This window comes from Oryzias latipes, chromosome 15, assembly GCF_002234675.1.
Source record: "Oryzias latipes chromosome 15, ASM223467v1".
Lineage (NCBI taxonomy): Eukaryota > Metazoa > Chordata > Actinopteri > Beloniformes > Adrianichthyidae > Oryzias > Oryzias latipes.
In genome coordinates, this window is record NC_019873.2 from 9135594 (window position 1) to 9155240 (window position 19647).

Genomic DNA, 19647 nt, shown 5'->3' on the forward strand with positions numbered 1-19647 from the left:
TCATTTGTTTTCAGTTTTACCCTTTTAAATATCATTAAACCTGCTGAAAACGTTCAAAGGTCTCCTGAGTCGTGAGATGAGAAAGGTCTTCAAAAGCTCCTGCATTGGACATGCGTGAAACAGCACAAGTATAAATTGTTGTAACAATGGAAAACCTACACTTTTAAATGATATTCCACCTTGTACCACAGGTTTTACACTATCAAGTGTGTTAAAAGTAATTCTTGAAGAAATGTAATATTCAAACACATATTTTATAGATCTTTAAGCATTTGTCTGTACTCTTCCTGTGTGTTTTAGTCCAGAAAATAGCACCATCTAATGAGGTCAATTATTAGGCTCATTCATGAAATTCATGAATATGTGACCTCATGTGAATATGAGTCCATTTCATGTAACAAGAATGTGACTTTTGATGTCCAGATCCCAGATGTGGGAATAAAGCCACAGACCAACACAAAGAAGTCAGTCAATTTTCAGTCTTGAAGAAATCTGACACTGCCTGTTGTTTTGCTCTCTGGACGCAGCCTCCTATCCATTCCTCTTCTGTTCTTCTCTCCATCTCCTACAGACCCTTTCACTGGTTAAGTGGTGGTCACTGTAAGCTGATCAGTCATGTGCTGCCCCCACATCCCTCTGTCTTCTTGTGGGATGGATAGATGACTGATGGAAGGCCTAGAGATAACATCACTTAATTGCTTTTAAAAAAGTCCCCTGTTATTTATGGTTTTTGACTCCAGATTATGCAGCTACTGTAATAGGAATGCCCCCCCCCCCCCCCCCCCCCTGCTGACAGTGTGAAAACTACATTCAACCAAATACAACGTCACAAACAAGAGAACTTTGATTCTATGAACATGAATCTTGCTGAACAATGACTGTCTTAAAAAATAAGACTTAAGGTATGTTCACACTGTCCTCAGCAAACGACCACCTTCAATGAAAAGTCTTTGTAAACGTGTAAACGTGTGTTTATGAGGTCTGCTTTCAAAACTCTTGCATTCAAACTATTCAAGTTTCTACAACTGTGTTTGGGCTCTATCTCAAAAAGGTGTGGCCATTGAATGTACGTTGCCAGTCAAACTTTGACCAATCAGGGACTCGGATTTAGTAGTGATGCTTGAATATGATTTATCTGGTGAATCCAGACATAACGACGAGCCTGACGACGTCTGTGTTTGTTTTTCAAATAAAGACAATTTAGTCCACTATCCTGACATGATGTTAATCCATATTCGGCATTGCAAGGACGCTAGCAATGAACCGAACCATTTTTATATTTGTGCCCAAATTGCGCCCTTTTCCAACTGTAGCTAGAGGACATGCACTCGTAAATGGTAGAAAAAGAAGAAGCGGCTACCTGCTTCTCCAGCGTAAACACCATGAGCTAAATGCACATTCTTGACCACGCTTCAAATGCCTGATGTGTACGTAGCTTAAGGCATGACTACATTTGTCACAACTGCCCCAATTTACAACTTTGTAAAAAATTTTCTTGCATGTATTTTGAATTATGTAAATTATACTGAATGTGTTTTACAGAAAAGCCTGTCCGTTAAAAGACTTGTACTTTATCTGTTTGTAGAAATGGTTGAATTTTTGTTTACCGTTTATTCTGACTAATTTTACCATCTTTTGTGAAAACACACAAATTGCTCTCTGGTTATTTTTTATTAGTGCAGGAACTAAGTCAGTGTGACTTATTACTAGTTGTCATTGGCAGAAACTCCAAGCAGCAGAAGCTTTACTTTTTTCCTCCGACTTCTCAAATGCAGCGTCTTTAAGATGTTAGGGACATTACTCCACTTTCTAGGTTTCAGATTCCAAGGCTTTTAGAACCCAGCTAAGGCTTTTAGACTCTATTACCCAGAGCATTAATCGCACATAATAAATGCAAGAGAATCACCATGATCCTTCTCTGTGGGTTTGTGGGACATCAAATGTAGAGACATAGAAGGATGAAAAGATAGATTGGTAGTTCTCATGACAGCAGACTTGATTTTGTTCTTTCTTTCAAAAAAACGGGTGACTGATTTACGGTGTTGGAGATTAAATGGTTTCAGTGCTCATGTGCCAGAATCATTGTACTTACTTCCTCCATAAGTTACAAGTTTCTGTTACTTATCTGAAATTAAACCCCATGGTTGACAGTGGTTCACAGTCGAAATCTATTTTAAGGTACTTAAAATGTATTTTACAAACTAGAAATATCAGAGTTAAAAACCTTTTTTTTTTCCCCGAATGGAGCAACCGCCTTTTTATTAGGCACACCTGTCCAACTGCTCATTAATGCAACTTTCTAATCAGCCAATCACATGGGACCAACTCAATGCATTTAAACATGTAGACCCGGTCAAGATGATCTTAAGTGACTTTGAACATGGCATGATTGTTGGTGCAGACCACCTGGTCTGAGTATTTCAGAAACTGCCGATCTACTAGGATTTTCACCCACAACCATCTCCAAGGTTTACAGAGATTGCTCCAAAAAAGAGAAAATATCCAGTGAGCAGCATTGGTGGAAATGCCTTGTTGATGCCAAAGGCAGAGGAGAATGGTCAGACTGGTTCCAGCTGATAGAAATGAACAGGAACTCAAATAACCACTGGTTACAATCGAGGTCTGCAGAAGAGCTGATGGCTACATCCAGCACGATACCGCACCATATCATAAAGCTGGGATCAACCCTTCCCTGGCTCTGGGACGGGACAACCCTCTTGGGGCCCCCGGTCGCTCTGGGTGTCATCCGCTGCGGCTGCGGGTTCTGGGGTGGGGGCTTGTCGGCCCTGTCCTATGGGGGGGCATTCTGGGGGGGGGGGGCACTATTGGAACGGGACCATGGGGGGTTGACTGGTCAGGGTCTCCGCTCAGGCAATCGGCGGTTGCCCCTACCGGTTGGCTGCCTCGGTCCCTTCGAGGCCTGACCAGAGCTCTTCCAGGGCCGGCGCTTGGGGGTGCCAAGCGCTGGGCCCCGCCAATTTCCAACTGTTGCCAACTGTGGCCAACTGGGTGGTGATGGGGCCCTGCCCCACCTGAGAAGGGTGCCCATTCATTGTGTGAACTGACGTGTATATTTTGTGCATTTTAGCTTTTTGCACAAATCTATCTATCTCTCTCTCTCTCTCTCTCTCTCTCTCTCTCTCTCTCTCTCTCACTCTGTCTTTTATTTTAATTTTAGCAGATCTTAGAAACCTCATTTGATTTATTCTATCCACATAACACCAAGTATTTTCCAAAAAGAAATGACAGATGCAATAGATTCATGTGTTCTTGCTGTGTAACTCTGTGGCTAACTAACACTGCATACAAATGACAATATTTAAAAATACATTTGTACGTGATAGATAATGGTGTCTGTTTTAAACTCTGTCTCGCCATGTAAATGATCTGGTGAACAAAAAGGGAAGTTGAAACTTCAGTAAACTTCCATAGTGGATTTTTTATTCCTTCTGTTAATTGTTTTTTTACATACCTCGCTCTTATTTGTTTGTTTTTTCATTTTGAATGACCCAAACTATTATCAGTTATTTTTAGACTTTCTTTAAAATGGGAAAGATTAACTGTTTATTTAGGGTTGGGAATGAAGGAGAAATGCTGAAGCGTGTGAAACTGCGTGGCTGTGGGAGGTTGTCTGCATGGGGAAGTCTCTCCAACAATGTGTTGTGCTGCTGAAACCAGGATGTCAACGACTATATCTGCCTTTTATCTGCTATTTTCTAGCCAGCGACTGAACAGAAACTTCAAGTATCAGTCCCTGCAGGTGTGGTAAGGATTTCTGACCATATGAGGAAGGCGGAAGTCACGCACCTGTGAAATACGTCACGCCCCGACAAGTACCTGCAGTGACTCGTCCGGCTGAAGACACTCAGAAGCTGAAAGCCTTTGCAGCAGCTAGACGGACGTGAAAACACCCTGAGGATTACTTTTCAGGAGACTTTTAAACTGCGTTTTTTATTTTTCTTCTCCATATTTGTTTTTCATTTCAACCGGAGTACAGAAAAGAGCTTTAACACACAAATGGGGACCGCTTGGATTGCGGTTTTTGGAGTTTTTTTCTTCATTCTTGAGGTAAGTGTAACCTTTTTGTTTATACAGACTACCTACGTTGTGCGTGTAGTATTATTTTATGAGTAGATTTTTTATTTTTATTTATAAACTCATTTTAAACATTTTTCCTGATTTTAAACCTTTCTGGATTAAATGTCGCTTGTCCTCGAAACTGCTTTATTTGGTAAATGGAAGGTCAGATTTACAACAAATGAGGGCGGTTGGTTGACTAAACATAAAGTGGTTTTTAAGAAAGAAAGTTATTGAGTATTGGTGTTAAACGTTTGGTGCGCGTCGTCGTGTGCGCTTTTTCTCCTCTTCCCAAACGAACTTTGCGTCGAAGTCGCTTGAAGGGCCTCGCCCTTTTACCGTTGATGACGTCAGACAGGTGAAATAGTTTCAACTCCGTCTGACCGAGTTTTACCGAACGTTCCCGAGCAGATTGCATGTGTTTTACGTGTTAATAGTTTAACCTTAACCTTAAAATGAGACTAAAACTATATAATAAGCACGTTCCCAAAAACTGGCAGGAATACACGGTTTATTTATTCGATAAATATTTGTCATTCTTTTAAACGGCCTTAAAAGTAAACCGTTTCTCCCCTTTGGTAAATGCTTGTTGTTGTTTTGTAGTTGTTGTTGTTGTAAGCAGTTCTTTGTTGCTACATGAAAAAAGATAATCCATGCTACAATTTGTATTTTCATAATAAAAATACATTTTTTTAATACCCTTTTTTTTCTAGTTTTTTGCAAAGTATGAAGAATAGATATGACTTTTGTCAACCTCGTGATTTTGCCATTTTTTCCTTGTAGGTCTCAGTTGTGTCGACCACACAGGAGTCGCCATGTAAACCTGGATTTGAGTCAGATTTGTTAATATTCAAAGTGAACAGGAAGCATCTGAAGGCAGGCACAAGACTGGGCAAAGGTATGTTCATCAAACAGTTACTGCTTCATGCTTCCTGGATGTGGTTGTGCTCATCATTGATGTTTCACATGGAAAAAATCAGGTATTTTCTGTTACGACTTTGCTCCAAAGGAGTTCTCAGTGATTGTAGCAGCGTTGTGGATTAGGCCTGTGGAGTAATACTGAAGTGGTGATCCAAATCGATACAAGGTCAACGATCCGCAGATCGAACCATGATTCTGATGTTTTAGTCAAAATCTATCTTAATGATTTCTAATTTATTTCTTTTTAGTGATGAAATAAAATGAAAATGTGTATTTAAACCTGCATTTATACCTTTTAGTTAGAACAGCTTTAATACTAAACAAAACAAACATCACTGCATTTTACAACAAATTCTGAAAATGTTCTCCATAGTTTTTACATCCCCAAAGTTTTGCAGACTAGTTATAGTAGACAGATGACAGGAAGACAGTTAATGAAGACACAGGAACACCTCAATTAAAACGGCCCTGTTACAACTAGAAAACATCTGAACTGACAGTTTGACAGACTGACATTTTTTTATCACGATTGAAGGAACTTGATTACAATATTTTCATAATCTTTAATTTCATTCATCTTATTTGGGTTCATTAGGTTCATTATCAGTGTGTTTGTAATTGTTCTAACACAGAGGACAGATTTATTTACTCTCTGTGACAGCAGCACATGCAGTTTTTATATTTCATGCACTTAAAATTCAGCATTATTCAGTATTTTTGACTGGTTATTGTTTGAAGTGTATTTTTACTACAGTCCTTTGGATTTATAAAGATTACAAATTAGATATGTGAGTATTCAGATGCTTGTTACAGCCCTATTGTGGATTATGTTACATAATTTTATTAACATGAAGTTTTCTCTTGTGATGCTGTTCTGTAAAGATCAGAACAATAACATTTTCATAAGTCAATGTGCTGGTTTTAAAGTATTGTCCACTAGGAGGTTATAGTTACATTATCAATTGCTTGTTAAAGAAGAGTTAGTCATTTTCAAGCAGGTCTTTCTTTACTAATAATGCTGGATAAGCACATTTTTGGGGGTGAGTTACTTGAAGTCATTATGGTAATTGTTTCCTGAATCTGTAGAAACTTAACTGAAACAAATGTTTATCTTCATAAATGCTGCAATAAAGAATAAAGTATTAATATGGATCTGTATTTACATCTGCAGCTCTGAATGCAACATTTGGTTTGATGGTACAGACAAAAAGAGTCCTAAATCATGACCACAAAATGAACAGGATTAACCAGCAGGTCATATTTTGGTATTTAAGAGAAGACAGTATTTTAAACTTACAATGTGATACAAATGGAGAAATTGTCTCTATTATATTTTAGTTGGCATGAACTAAGTTCATTATCGGTGTGTTTGAAATTGTTAAATAAAAGTGGGAGAATGCAGAGGACAGATGGCTGGAGAAAGATGATTTGTTGTGGCTAATTTTAAAGGAAACGACCATAAATCAAAGAATAATCTATTTGTATTAGAGATTTTTTTCTGTCGTTTGATCCGTGCACTTTGTCGTTTTCTTCTTGTAGTTGGATTCACTGACTGCACAGATCGTATAAGGTTTCTCTTCAGCACAGATGACAGTCGCTTTGTGTTCACTACTGATGGAGTATTAACTGTAAGTAACAGTCTTGACATAAAATCAAAGTTCTCTCATTTATTTTTTAAATTGATTTTCTCAAAAAAAAAAAACTTCAGAAGTGACAAAGTCAAGTCTTATTCTTGTCTGATGCTTTTTTAAATCCAATCCTTAACCTTCACTGCTTCAATGAACATTCAAGTTCCGTTTGAGCTTTTGGCCCACTTCAGATTTATTTATTACAGTTAACTTTTTTCATGTCCTATATTTTAGGTGAAAAGAGCAGTTGTTCTCCATGAAGGACATCTGGACTTTTTTGTCCACTCCTGGGACTCACAGGGCAACAAAATGACTGTTCCTGTCATGGTCCTGCGACATGGACATCACCATGTAAGCAGAGATGCTGAGCGGCACCATGGAGGCCACAGACACCAGAACCATCACAACACTGAAGTGGATTCTGCCGATACCAAAGAGGTAAGTTCAGATGAGCAATAGAAAGGACCCTGCTGCATGTTGCTTGGACTGCTAATGCTTGTCATTTGCATGGAAAGTTCCACGTAGCAGCTAGGCTTGATGCACGATCACGGTGCATTGTCCAGTCTGGCCTTCTTGGGTTTCAATCAGAGAAACCTTCCTTTCCAATCTCACCTTTTTCAAGGTATCCATAGGTGTGTAACAATGTAGTCTATAGTCGGAGCACTTTTCATTAACCCTCCTAGGGGTTCAAAGAAGGCAGTGTACTCTGTACTGTTGTTTGGCCCATAGGGAAGACCACAATAAGAGACTTGTCTCTGACAGATGTAGGCACTAGAACACAATCTTCTTCATCAACTGGATAAGATGAGAGATGTAGGCGGGCCGATTTATAAAACTGTGGATATGGCTGAGCCTGGTCTTGAACGGTTTCATGATGGGACCTTGGTGATGTAAGTCCAGGGGATGAAGCAGATCTTGATTTGAATGTTTCAGCTGGATGAATGTGAACCACTCTTCTCTGAGACCCTTCAAAGATTCCAAACAAGACCTCACAGTGATTGTAGGAGTAGTGGGAAATAAGCCTAAAACATCAAGGCAGGAGTTGGTTGATTTCAAAGCAGCTGGAATGACAAGAAATCCATTGGTTATACATTACAGCGCAATGGTTTAACATACTGCTCGCAAAGTACCGCTGCTTTCAGTCCCACTCCAACTATAATTTTTTCTATTGGAAAATCGTTTCCAGTGACTATATATTCATTCATGTATTTTTATTTATGATCATGCCATTTCAATCAAACAGCTTGTAATTTTTGAGGACATATTTCCTGCAGCACAGCAGGAGTTCATTAGCAGTTTGCGTCTGGGTTGTGGGTGGGACTAACTGATTTACTCTTCTGCAAGCTTATCGCACCTCACAAGACCATGCTAACAAGCAAAAACAAAACAAAAAAACAGCGTGCATTATCAGAGCTAACCACCTGCACAACTTTGGAGTCAGATGCCAGCTCGGAAGAGGATAATGGAGACATTGATGGATCTATTTGTCTGCTAGCGGATTCTTCAGAATCGGAGTGGAGCTGGGGGGCTTTGGCCCACCCATGGCAGTTGCGTCACAAACCTTTTCAAACAGGTTTTTTACAAGTTTCTGATCCAACACTATTTGAATAAAGAAATAATCAGAAATGCAGTTTTGATACAAAATATTACAGTAATCTAATTTATGTGAAGACATTTATTCACCCAGGATGGCTCAATAGCAGAGGTGTGGGTTTCTCAAATAGTGATGATCTCAACCATTACTATCTTTAACTTCTTGGTTTAATAAATATTCAGGTTTTTTTTCTCTGCATGTTTGTTTTAATTAACACCTAATTTCATTCTGGAAAACAAAATGCCCTTTTAATATTTGTTTTTAGACTGCAGGACATCCAGATGTGGCCGTCCTTTATTTTCCCAAGTCGAGTAAAGGACTGAGGAGGAGGAAGAGAGACTGGGTCATCCCTCCAATCAATATTCCTGAGAATAGCAATGGACCCTTTCCACTTAAAATGGTTACGGTAAGAAACACCTAAATCTGCTGCAGAACTGTTATTCCCTTTTTGGATTTGATCTTTGAATGATTTATTTCAGTTTTTAGTTTGGTCAGATCCACGATGATATTTTTCTTAAAGTCAAATTCAAAAGTTCCAATACGTAAATTTGCTACTGCTAAGTTGCACTTAAACATCAGCTTTTGTCTCAGATGCTTGTGAGAGATTTCAAACAGATTTGACTCATGTTGTTTGCTAAAGAAAAGTTAATGTTGTTGTCGGTCGGTTTTTATTGATTCTTGGTTTGTTCAGATTCGCTCCAGTGAGGACAAAATAAAGAAGATCATCTACAGCATCACAGGTCCAGGAGCCAATGAAGATCCAGTAGGACTCTTTACAATGGACAAAGACACTGGTGATCTGTATGTTCATCAGAGACTTGACAGAGAGAAACAAGCACATTATACAGTAAGAATGAGCTACAGTTTTTTTAAATTTTTTTTTAACCTTTTGTTTTATTTTTATTTTCCTTATAGTTTTGTTTTGCCATGTGAAACCAAAAGGATTTTTTAAGGGAATAAAAATATTATTTGTAACTATTACTGAAATCAGCCATCTTTATATTTTGCTACACTCCCCACACAGAAAATCAGGTTTGCTGATGGATATCACAGAAAATTAAATATAATCCCTCCAGTGTGCAGTCAAACTGTTATCAAAGACTCTCATCTTGTTCCTCAGCACAGCACTGTTGAAGATAAAACATGGATGTTCTGTTCAAAACATAAACTTCGTAGTAATAAACATAAATACTAATTAAGCTTAAATTGTTTAAGTCTTATTTTCTAGTAATTTGTTCACAATAAGACTAACTTTACCTTGTTGTTGTTTTTTGCACAGTAAAACTTTTTTCTTTCAATTTTTTGTAGCTGCTTGCACACGCTGATGTGGAGGATCCTATGGAAATCATCATCAATGTCATTGATATGAATGACAACAAACCTATTTTTGAACAGACATCCTATGTGGCAGAAGTTGCTGAATCTTCACCAAAAGGTAACATCAGTGGATCATTTGTAATGTTTAAACAAATAATAGTTTTTATTTTGTATCTCAACCTTTTCTGGTTAAACAGTTGAATCCAGAGCAGGTTCTGGGTCTCAGTAATTGTTGTTAAAGTCCAGTGAACAGAACAGAATCAGATAAAGTAAATAATCAGGAGTGGAGATGGTGAGGTTGACCTACACAAGTTTGAGTCTTGAAGAATAGCATCTTCTTTTCCTACAGTGCTAGATGTTCGCCTTCAGAGAGTTTAGTTTTTTCTGCTGAGCTGTGAGCTCTGATGCTCGTGTTAATCCAGTTCTCCAAATACTTTTTACTTTTGCTCCTACTAAATAACTATTAAAAATGGTCAAATTAGCTAATAGCCAGATTAAAAAGATGGGTGTTGAGGTTTTTCTTAAAAGCATCAATACTCTCTGCGGCTCTAAGGCCCTCTGGCAAACTGTTCCATAAACGAGGGCCATAGTGCTGAAAAGATGCAGTTTTGGTTTTTAGTCAGTGGTTGGTAGACTAGAACCAGAGGGTCTCAGAGTCCACGAGGGTTCATATTTTACTAAAAGATCTGACAGATGGGAAAGCGCTAGACCTTTTAAAAAACTATTAAAAGTATCTTAATACTGGTTCTAAATAACTTAATGAAAGTTCTTTTAGTTGCAAGAAATCTCTGTTGGCTTCAGAACCAGTAACTATAATATCAGTATTCCATATATTGTTGTACGTTTCTACTAATTAATCACTTCCTTTGACTTGAAAATCTTGTGGCCCAAAACACAGGATGGGATTTGTCATTAAAATCTATTTTTTATTGTGCTGTAATGTTTGACCTCTTCAGGGACTACAGTGATTCAGGTTAAAGCCACTGATGCTGATGAACCAGGCAATGACAACTCAATTATCAAATACACGATTCTGAGCCAGGAACCTAAACTTCCCAGTGATTCCATGTTTGCCATTAACTCCTTCAATGGAGCCATCATGGTTGAAGGTGTTGGTTTGGACAGAGAGGTAATGATTCTGAAATATATTTTTTGAAAGATCAGTGGTTTATAGTGTTTTTTTTTTTAGTTTTTTATTAGACATTGTTACAAATGACAGATTTTTCTTTCATGAATTAACCTTCAAACTTCAACATACGTTTTTCTTTTTTTTCAAGTTTTACTTTGTTTTTTATCATTCTATTACACTGAAGACAAATTCAGATTTTCTGTTACCTTAATTTTTAGTGTTATCAAGATGGTTATTTATGTCTTTGTTACTCCAAAGTTAGAGAGAGAGTTTATTTGAGCTGTCGATGATGATGTGGTTTAACAGAAATATCCTGAATACACTCTGGAAATACAAGCAGCGGATACAAAGGGAGAAGGATTAACTGGAAAAACAAAAGTAACTTTGAAAGTGACGGACAGCAACGACAACCCTCCAGTCTTTACTGCATCTACTGTGAGTACAACACATGTGACTGTCTGGAAGGGTTTGACGCATTCAAGTTTTCTTTGAAATAAATAATGACGCTTATTTTTTAAAGAGCGCATCAAGGCTATTCTGTAAGAGGTTTTTCAGTCTTTACTGCATGACAGCTGTAAATATTTCATGTTTTAAATTTCCTTTCATTCTTTTACCTTTTCCAGTATCAGGGATCAGTTGATGAAAACGCAGTGGGGGTTCTGGTTGTTAAAATGTTAGTAACTGATGAAGATGAACCAAACACCCCAGCATGGAACGCCAAGTTCAAGATTGTCGGAGGAGATCCTGATAAATTCTTTTCCATAGAAACAGGAACCAACAAACAAGAAGGAATCATCAAAACTATTAAGGTAAGAAAACAAAGACGCCTCTGAAAGATCCTGTTTTCAAATTGAACAAATTCTGTTTTGGTTTAAAAAGTAAAGTTTGATACTCAGCAAATCCAGGGGGGTATTCCAGGAAGCAGGTTATGCTAGCTCCCACGGTAAGTTTGAGGCTAAGGAAGTTGATAACCTCAGTTTTCGGTTCCAGAAATTGAGGTATGTTTCAGGGTGGGTCAAGTTGCCATAGCAACTCATGCTCTGAACATAACCTGGTTTGGAGCAGGTTTAGTTGAAGGTTAGTTTGTTTACAGAGAGGTGAAGCAGCATGGCGTGTCCATTTGAAGATGATTTAGTGGATGAAGAAGCTCAGATAATACTTTTTCCACCATGAGAGGGTGATAAGACCACATATGGATGTTGGAAAATTCAACTTTTTCACTTTGATCTAACTTAATTATTTGCTTCAGTTAAGATAATTAAAAATCTTTTTTTTGTTAAGTCAGTTTAAAAATTACACGTATTTATCAGACAGTTATTTTACTTTCATTCAAATTAATTCAATGAAGTAGGTGTAACTTTGGTGCTGCTGTTAGATCGGCACCGCAAGGGATTGTGGGATACCATTTCCTTTGCCTGTCTGGACGGATTTTGGTTTAAGTGTGGCTTTTTGACCAAATTTTTTTAGTTGTTTAGTTGTTTTACTGTGTTTTGCCATGTTTTGCTGAGTTATCTTGTCCTACTGTGCTTATGTCTCTGCACCATGAGTAAGAATGAAAGAGAGGATGATGAGTTTATATTACCCCTACTGATCAGCAGAGTAATGTTAAAGACGGACAATTCTTTAATGAATTTGAGCGCAACGTGCATTTTTTCCCCGTCCTTTTTATTGTTATAAAAATGAGTATATCTGCCGGCTCATACTTAGACATATGAGATATCAAGAAATATAATTAATTAAGATGGAAAAAAATATTAATTGAATTGGAGTAATATGACATTTAGTTGGATAAATACATAAATTTGAGTTGAATAAACAATTATTGAGTTTTATAGACGAAAGAAATTAGGTTGATTAAATTTAACTCAATTATTTGTTACCAATAGAAGTATTTCATTTAAGGTGGCAAAATTGGATAAGTTATATATATATATATATGCGTCACAAGGAAAATGGAAATAAGATCAGAAACTTGTGCGTTTACTTTGTCTGTTCTTCTACTACAAGCAGAAACTCTTTCTTTTGATGATGCAGCCGTGTTACTTTTTTGATGGACGTATAATCTTCATACGCCGTCATTAAAATCTCAGACTCCGTCTCACTAAAGTATTGCGCTCTCTTTGGTTCTCCACGCATTTCCATGGTGACTCCGGAAATCGGCGATCTATTGAGAATGTCTTTATGTACCTTCCGTGCACGAGCATTTACCCAGGGTTACCAAGTCGGGCGCAATTACGCCAACTCATACCCGGTCTTTTGGAACCGACATACCCAGAGTAGGCGAGTTCAGGCGGATTTCAGCCAGAGTTCAGGCTTAAAGTCAGGCTAGTTTAAACATGCTTCCTGGAATACCCCCCTGAAGCTGTCCTTAACACTGATAACTATGGGTGTGTATTGACAAGAGGCGAGTGATACCGTGATGTATCCCAATGATGCACCAGAAACAGTATTTTACAATTTCTTTAGATAATGACCTAATACTAAAACATCGTTTATATGGATAAGAGTAAAATACATTTGATTTAATGAGCAGAGCGTTAAGCATTGCAATGTATATCATGGTAAATTTTACTTCAGTAAATTTTTGAGGCTTTTCTTATGGTAAATTAAGAAATATTTTTTCAACACTCAATGTTTGATTTTCACAAAATATTTTTCAGTATGAGAAAAAAAATGAGCAAATGTGCCCTAACCAATAGGGTTCTACAAGTAAGTTTAAGAGAATAAAGTGCTGTTTGTTTCAAACTTTGCTAAATGTAGCCAAACCGGTGCATTTAAAATGGTTCAGGTGTCTAAATAGGAGTTTTAAAAAATTAATAAAAACGTTACCAACTCTTTTTATAAAAATTTAAGTGTGATGAAGGAGCTTACAGGTTGAAGGAGAGCACTTAATGTGCATAAGATTCTTTTTTTTCCATGACTAAACTGCAGCTCCATTTTCACACATGTGGAGGTAAACACAGTTTTCACCGCTAATCGCTACACTGATGTTCTTTTTCAGAGCATCATAGACGTCGCTCTGATATATCAGGTCGCTTTATTAGAATCTTTGGCTGTACTTTGCACGCTTGGCTTCCAGCATTTTGTCTGAGGCTACATTCAGTATGAGCTGTGTTTGCAAAGCTTAACTCGTTCTTGTATGGATGAGCTATCCACAAACCACCTAAATCTGTGTTTTTTATGGTACTAGCACCAACTTGACAGAGTTTTGTACCCATCCAAGTTAAAACTACATTGAACATGTCTCATTGAGCTTTCTAACAACCATAGTAACAACAAAAACCACTAGGCTGACTAAACATCTCATAAGCTGGTTCTCCTGAGATCCTATTGTTTTGGTTCAGTGTGAAGCTGCTGAAAGGGGCTTGTTGTGATGTGCTGCCAACTAGAGGTTTAAGTGTAAAACGAAAGTAAGATTCTGAACTACATGTTAGCTTATAATTAAATGTTGTCTCTGCTGCATTTTATATCAATACAGGTATCACCAAATAAAGTATTGTAATATTTCATTGTATCAATTTTTTACTTGCACACCTACTGATAACTGCCTTTTTATTCAAACATTAGGGACTGGACTTTGAGACAAACAGAAAACACACTCTGTTGGTAAGGGTAGAGAACGACGTCCCTTTTGCCATTCCAGTGGTCACCTCCACCGCCACAGTGGTGGTGACCGTGAAGGACGTCAATGAGCCTCCGATCTTTAAAGAAAAGGAGATGACCGTTCAAAAGCGTGAGGACCTTTCTGTGGAAAGTGTGGTTATTAAGTCTGAGGCAGAAGATCCAGACTTTGCACGTGAAAACATTGTTAAGTAAGATTTATTCTCCTTCACCTTTTTTTACTTCTAAATAAAATAAAAAGAAGCCTGCTAGGTTTTTTTTTTTTTTTTACTGTTGGAAAAATAGAAAACTTAACATAGACATTAATGTCTATGTTAATGTTGATTTTAAGTCTATAAATGTAATTTTATCGTCTTTTGAACATTTGGTTTACACACAGTTGTTCCATGTTGTAAGCATGTATTGTATTTAGCATTATACAAACACAAAGATTCTTAGAACGTTATTCTTTTCAGTGCCTTAAAATGTATGCATGATTTTTGTAATGAATCCATTTTGTTCACATTTTTATGTGCAGGTATAAAATAATTAATGACCCTGATAACTGGCTGAAAGTGGATGAGGATTCAGGGCTGGTGAAGGTGAAAAGCGACATGGACAGAGAGTCCCCTAATGTGAAGGACAATAAATACACGGTGCTCCTTGGTGCTTATGATAACGGTAGGTGGAAAGAGAGAGAAATTGTTGCTGGCCAAACGTTGTTTTGTGTGTGAAGTGAGATTTTATTGTGGGTTAGGAGACTATTGGAAGTCCAGACAACTTTTTATTTTATTTTTTATTGCCCACTGAATGAAGTGCACAAGTTGGACTTCTGTGCTGCAGAAAAAAATTGTAGTTTTCCTAACAGTTTTTTTCTAAAAATTGGCATAGCCATTCAGAGGTTAAAGACCTTATTTTCAAGTTTTTGGTATACAAAAAGAAACGTAAAGGAAGGCGAAAAAATGAGATACCAAACAAAAACAGAATAGAACCATTTGGCAAATAAACAAAATAAGTTAAAATGGATTGTAGGGAAAGTATTTTTATTTATTTATTGTCAAAAGTTTTTTTTACAATTGCCTGCATGGAACAGACCTCTAGACCAGTGTGTGTGCCGTGGGAAATTGCCCTCATTAACTTATCTAAACATCTCCAGGATATTAGATCTTTGTTCTTCCAAACAGGCTCTGATAAAACACTGAGTAGTTAGGAATATGAAAGATCATAAAATATTTTTTCTTTGTGTTTATTTGATCATATCAAAGACATTTTGATAAGAATGACGGTACCGTGATTTAGCCATAGCGTCAGCTGTTTTTTGGAAAAGTCCCGCCCCTTTAACTATCTCCACCTTATCAAAGTCTTTGACGTCTCGAATCTACAACAAATCAGTGACGTGCGGTGAGGTTGATGGCTGGTGAGGCACCGACGACTCTGGAGTCAGATATACAATGATAGAACTAAATGTTTCACCATTCATCCGACGGCAGCTAACAGTTTATATTGTAAAATACACACAAGAAAATATTTGTCCAACAGAGAATATTTCTTTTATAGACATGGGTAGAACAATCTTCCGGTGTATAAAATATTCATATGTACTGTAAACAAATTAAAGTTTACAGATGTGTTCAGCACACATTTGACCCTCAGTAACTATTTCTGGCATCTTTACCAACTTCAAATTCTGGAGCTTTAATCAGTTATCAAATGCTGTCTGTGAAAATGATCATAAAAATAAAATAAATGTTTTTACTTAATTTTTTCCACTTACTCCCATGTTATTAAAAAAAAAAAAAAAACATTAAACATGTTTGGCCTTATTTTTTTTAGTCCATGGGTTGATCCTACTTCACAAAAAGCTCTATGATCTGTTGGAAAGTCTTCCTTATTTTCCTTTAGTTTATGAGTTTCTCTCTCTCAATGGAGACAAAGTTCTTAGTCTGTTTTTATGGCACCAGTGTCACTAAGCAGCTGTCAGCTCACGTCTGCCCCCTGCTGGTGAGGCATGCCTCACCTATAGCCTTTTCTGCGGGCCTACGGCAGTGTTTTTACCGCACGTCTCTGTTAACATTGAGTCCTGCCGTCAGACATGAGGCACAGCGCTCCAGAGCCTCACCCGGAGATCCAGCTCAGTCTGTGATCGTGTGGAAAACTGTGGAAAACGTGTAACAGATCAGTGGAAAATAATATTTACTTAATTTACCTTTTTCTATTTTATCACGATTATGACAGGTGAGACTCTGCCTCACCTGACCGCACGTCACTGCAACGAACACGCATCAGTTTTTTAAAATCTTCTAACTTTAACTTTCATTACATCTTTTAGAAAAAACAGCTGCCACAATATCACAAAAATGCATGTGAGATTGCAGAAGATCTTGTAACTGTGTATTATTGTTTTCATTTCAAATCTGTTATTTGCTAAAAAGCATAATTTTTAAGTTTAAGAGATCAACTGTTATAAGAAAAAGTTGCTCCTGGTTTTACTGATGTTCATCTGTGATCTCACCAGATCCAGTCCCAGCCACTGGAACTGGCACGTTGATCATTATACTTGAAGATGTCAACGACAACGCCCCAGCGATTGTAGAACGGGAAACACAGGTGTGTGTTTGCTTTTTAGAGCCACTTAGGTTTATATTTTTCAGGAAGAATTGCACTGAGACTGACTGTGATTGTGTTTCCTCAGATTTGCAAGCACCAGCGGACTCCTGCACTGCTGAGTATAGTGGATAAAGATGAAGCCGCTCATTCTGCTCCGTACAGTGTGGCCGTTCATGAAAAGTACTCAGCCAACTGGACGGCTAAGATGAACGAAAGCAGTACGAACACTGTTCACTTGAATGTTCAAGTTTGAAAAGAAAAAGCTTTTTTTTCCTTTTACTCCTGAAATCATTTAGTAGCATCTCTGTGATGTTTGTTTTTAAAATTGCAACAGAAAGTGGAAATAATGCACAAGTTGAAACTGAATTTGTTTCACTTTTCTGTCCTGTAGAAACTGGAATCGAGCTGTTTTTAAAGTCGGACATTCCTGAAGGAAAATACAAAGTGGTCCTGAGGGTTGCAGATCGTGGTAACCTGGACCAGGAAAGCTCCATCAATGTAGAAGTGTGCACCTGTTTAGAAAATGGACTTTGTTCTCTGGCTAGAATTGGTGGGCAAGAAGAAATGTCTCCATATATTTGGGGAATACTTGGAGCTCTGCTGCTGCTGCTGGGTGAGTAAGCTTTCTCAGAAATGAAAGAATGTATGGTGTTGATGGAGTTGTTTGGGCCTTTTTTTTTTTTCTTTGAATGTAAAACTAGAATCTTTTCTCATTAAAAAAGGACAGACAGTAACCTTAACAACCCATAATAATGCTCATCATTTATTAACCTTTATGATTAAAAATAATAGGGAGAGAGGCCAGTTAGGGGGACAAACAATTTTGGAATTCTTTGATTATTAAAAAGCTCAATGGATCCAAATGTCAGGTTGGGTGTTTTGAAAAGAAGGAAGAAATGAGAGGAAGATGGGGCATACCCTACCTGGAGCTGCTGGGTGGGACCCAAAAAGAGGGAATGTGATGGAGGTGTCAGAAACATGGAAATGTTGCATTGCATTGTGTTACTGACTTTAATGATGACTAATAAACCAGCCCACCAGTGTCTAATAAACAAAGCTTTTTGTTTCAGTAATTGCTGTTTTGGGGTTGTATGCATACAATAAACGGCAGAAGAAAGGAGAAATCGGAGAGCCGTTTGAGAAAGATATAATCAGAGACAACATCTACCACTACGCTGAGGAGGGAGGCGGAGAAGACGATCAAGTAAACACTATAGATCTGACAAAACACTTATGCTAGCAAGACTTTGTGCTTAGAATCTGCTCTTTTGTTCCTCAGAATTTTGATCTGAGCGTTCTTCACTACGGTCTCGACAACAAACCCGACGTATTGCGGAGTGATATGATGCCTGTGACCATGTCTCGCCCCACCTACCGAACTTTGCCCGCCAACCCAGATGAAATTGGCAACTTTATTGAAGACGTGAGTGATGCAGACAAGCCTCTGTAGGCACGTCTGTTTTTTTTCTTTAGAAATGATTTTAAAATGTCCCCCCCCCCCCCCATCCTCCAGAACTTGAAGGCAGCAGACGAAGACCCCACCGCGCCCCCCTATGACTCGCTTCTAGTGTTTGATTACGAGGGTGGGGGTTCGGACGCAGGAAGCCTCTCGTCCCTGAATTCTAGCAACAGTGGAGACCAGGACTACAACTGCCTCACCGAGTGGGGCCCCCGTTTCAAGAAGCTGGCTGACATGTATGGGGGAGGAGAAGATGACGATGACATGCTGTGAAACCACAGACCCCCCCTCCACCAGACTCTGTTGATGACTTCACTCAAGAAACGACCTTTAGAGTTCAGTTTTCAGTGACGCGCTCTTTTCAGGCCCCTCCTCTCCAGTTTTTTTTGTGGCTTCTTCTAAGTTGTACAGATGTTGGTCTTTTTTTCTTTTTCTGGAACTTTCTTGGGATGCTGAATGCACTGGTAATGATGGGATCAAATTTAAAAAGTACAGTACTTTTGCATTTTAGGTTTTTATTTTTTGTCTTTTGTTTTTGGTCTTTTAAAATTGTTTGAACTAATTTGAAACAAAATGAAATCCAGCCAGCCATTACTGATGAGCTGTAGGAGTTTAATAGACACATTCTTTCTTTTAGCTTTCAGTTTATTTGTTTTTGTTTTTACAAATGTTGCAGAAATATTAACTAGACTGCTGTGTTAAAGATCCTTATGTTTACTGCAAAAAGACTTTAAGACTGGTTTGTAAAATCTGGCCTAATTTTTTACATAAACCTTTATGAATACAGAAGATGTGTGGTCTTTTATTTTACTACTTGAACATTTTCAGATGCTTTCAGAAGAGCTAACAACTTCATGGAAGGAGCTTCCTGTATTCCTGTTGGTTCCTAAACAACTTGTGGTCGCTGGCATTTAAAGCCAATTCCTTCGTATTTTGATCCATTGTAAAAGCATTTCCAGTGGTCTTTCAGTTATGATTATGCTTTTTTTGTTTTTTTTTGGCCAAAATAAGTAACTTGTTTACTATGACAGTTACTGCAGAGCAGCAGAAGTTCATTAGAAATTTGCCTTTTAAGTTTTGGGCAAGATTGTTGACTTATGCTGATATCCCATCATCCCTTTGTTTACTCTCTCCTGCTGGCTTAGAGCCCTTTACAACAGTGTTTTTCAACCTTTTCTGAGCCACGGCACACTTTGACCTTAAAAAAAATCCCGCGGCACACCAGTATCCAAAAATTAAAAAAACAAGATGAAACTCAGTCTGTATTGATCTACAGCTCCTCCACAATCTCACATGCATTTTTGAGATGATTGTT

The 19647-nt window shown here is 37.9% G+C and overlaps 1 protein-coding gene across 1 annotated transcript; it reads left to right on the forward strand.

The window, feature by feature from the left end:
* Positions 1-3839: 3839 nt before the first annotated feature.
* Positions 3840-19011, forward strand: LOC101169589 (cadherin-1). The gene is made up of 18 exons (XM_004086174.4): positions 3840-4068; positions 4861-4975; positions 6538-6626; positions 6861-7064; positions 8486-8626; positions 8912-9067; positions 9529-9655; positions 10494-10666; positions 10973-11101; positions 11290-11475; positions 14234-14478; positions 14805-14947; positions 16782-16873; positions 16959-17091; positions 17265-17486; positions 17944-18077; positions 18153-18296; positions 18387-19011. The coding sequence occupies exons 1-18, from the start codon at positions 4018-4020 to the stop codon at positions 18603-18605; spliced, it is 2703 nt and encodes a 900-aa protein (XP_004086222.1). The 5' UTR covers positions 3840-4017; the 3' UTR covers positions 18606-19011.
* The last annotated feature ends 636 nt before the right edge of the window (positions 19012-19647 follow it).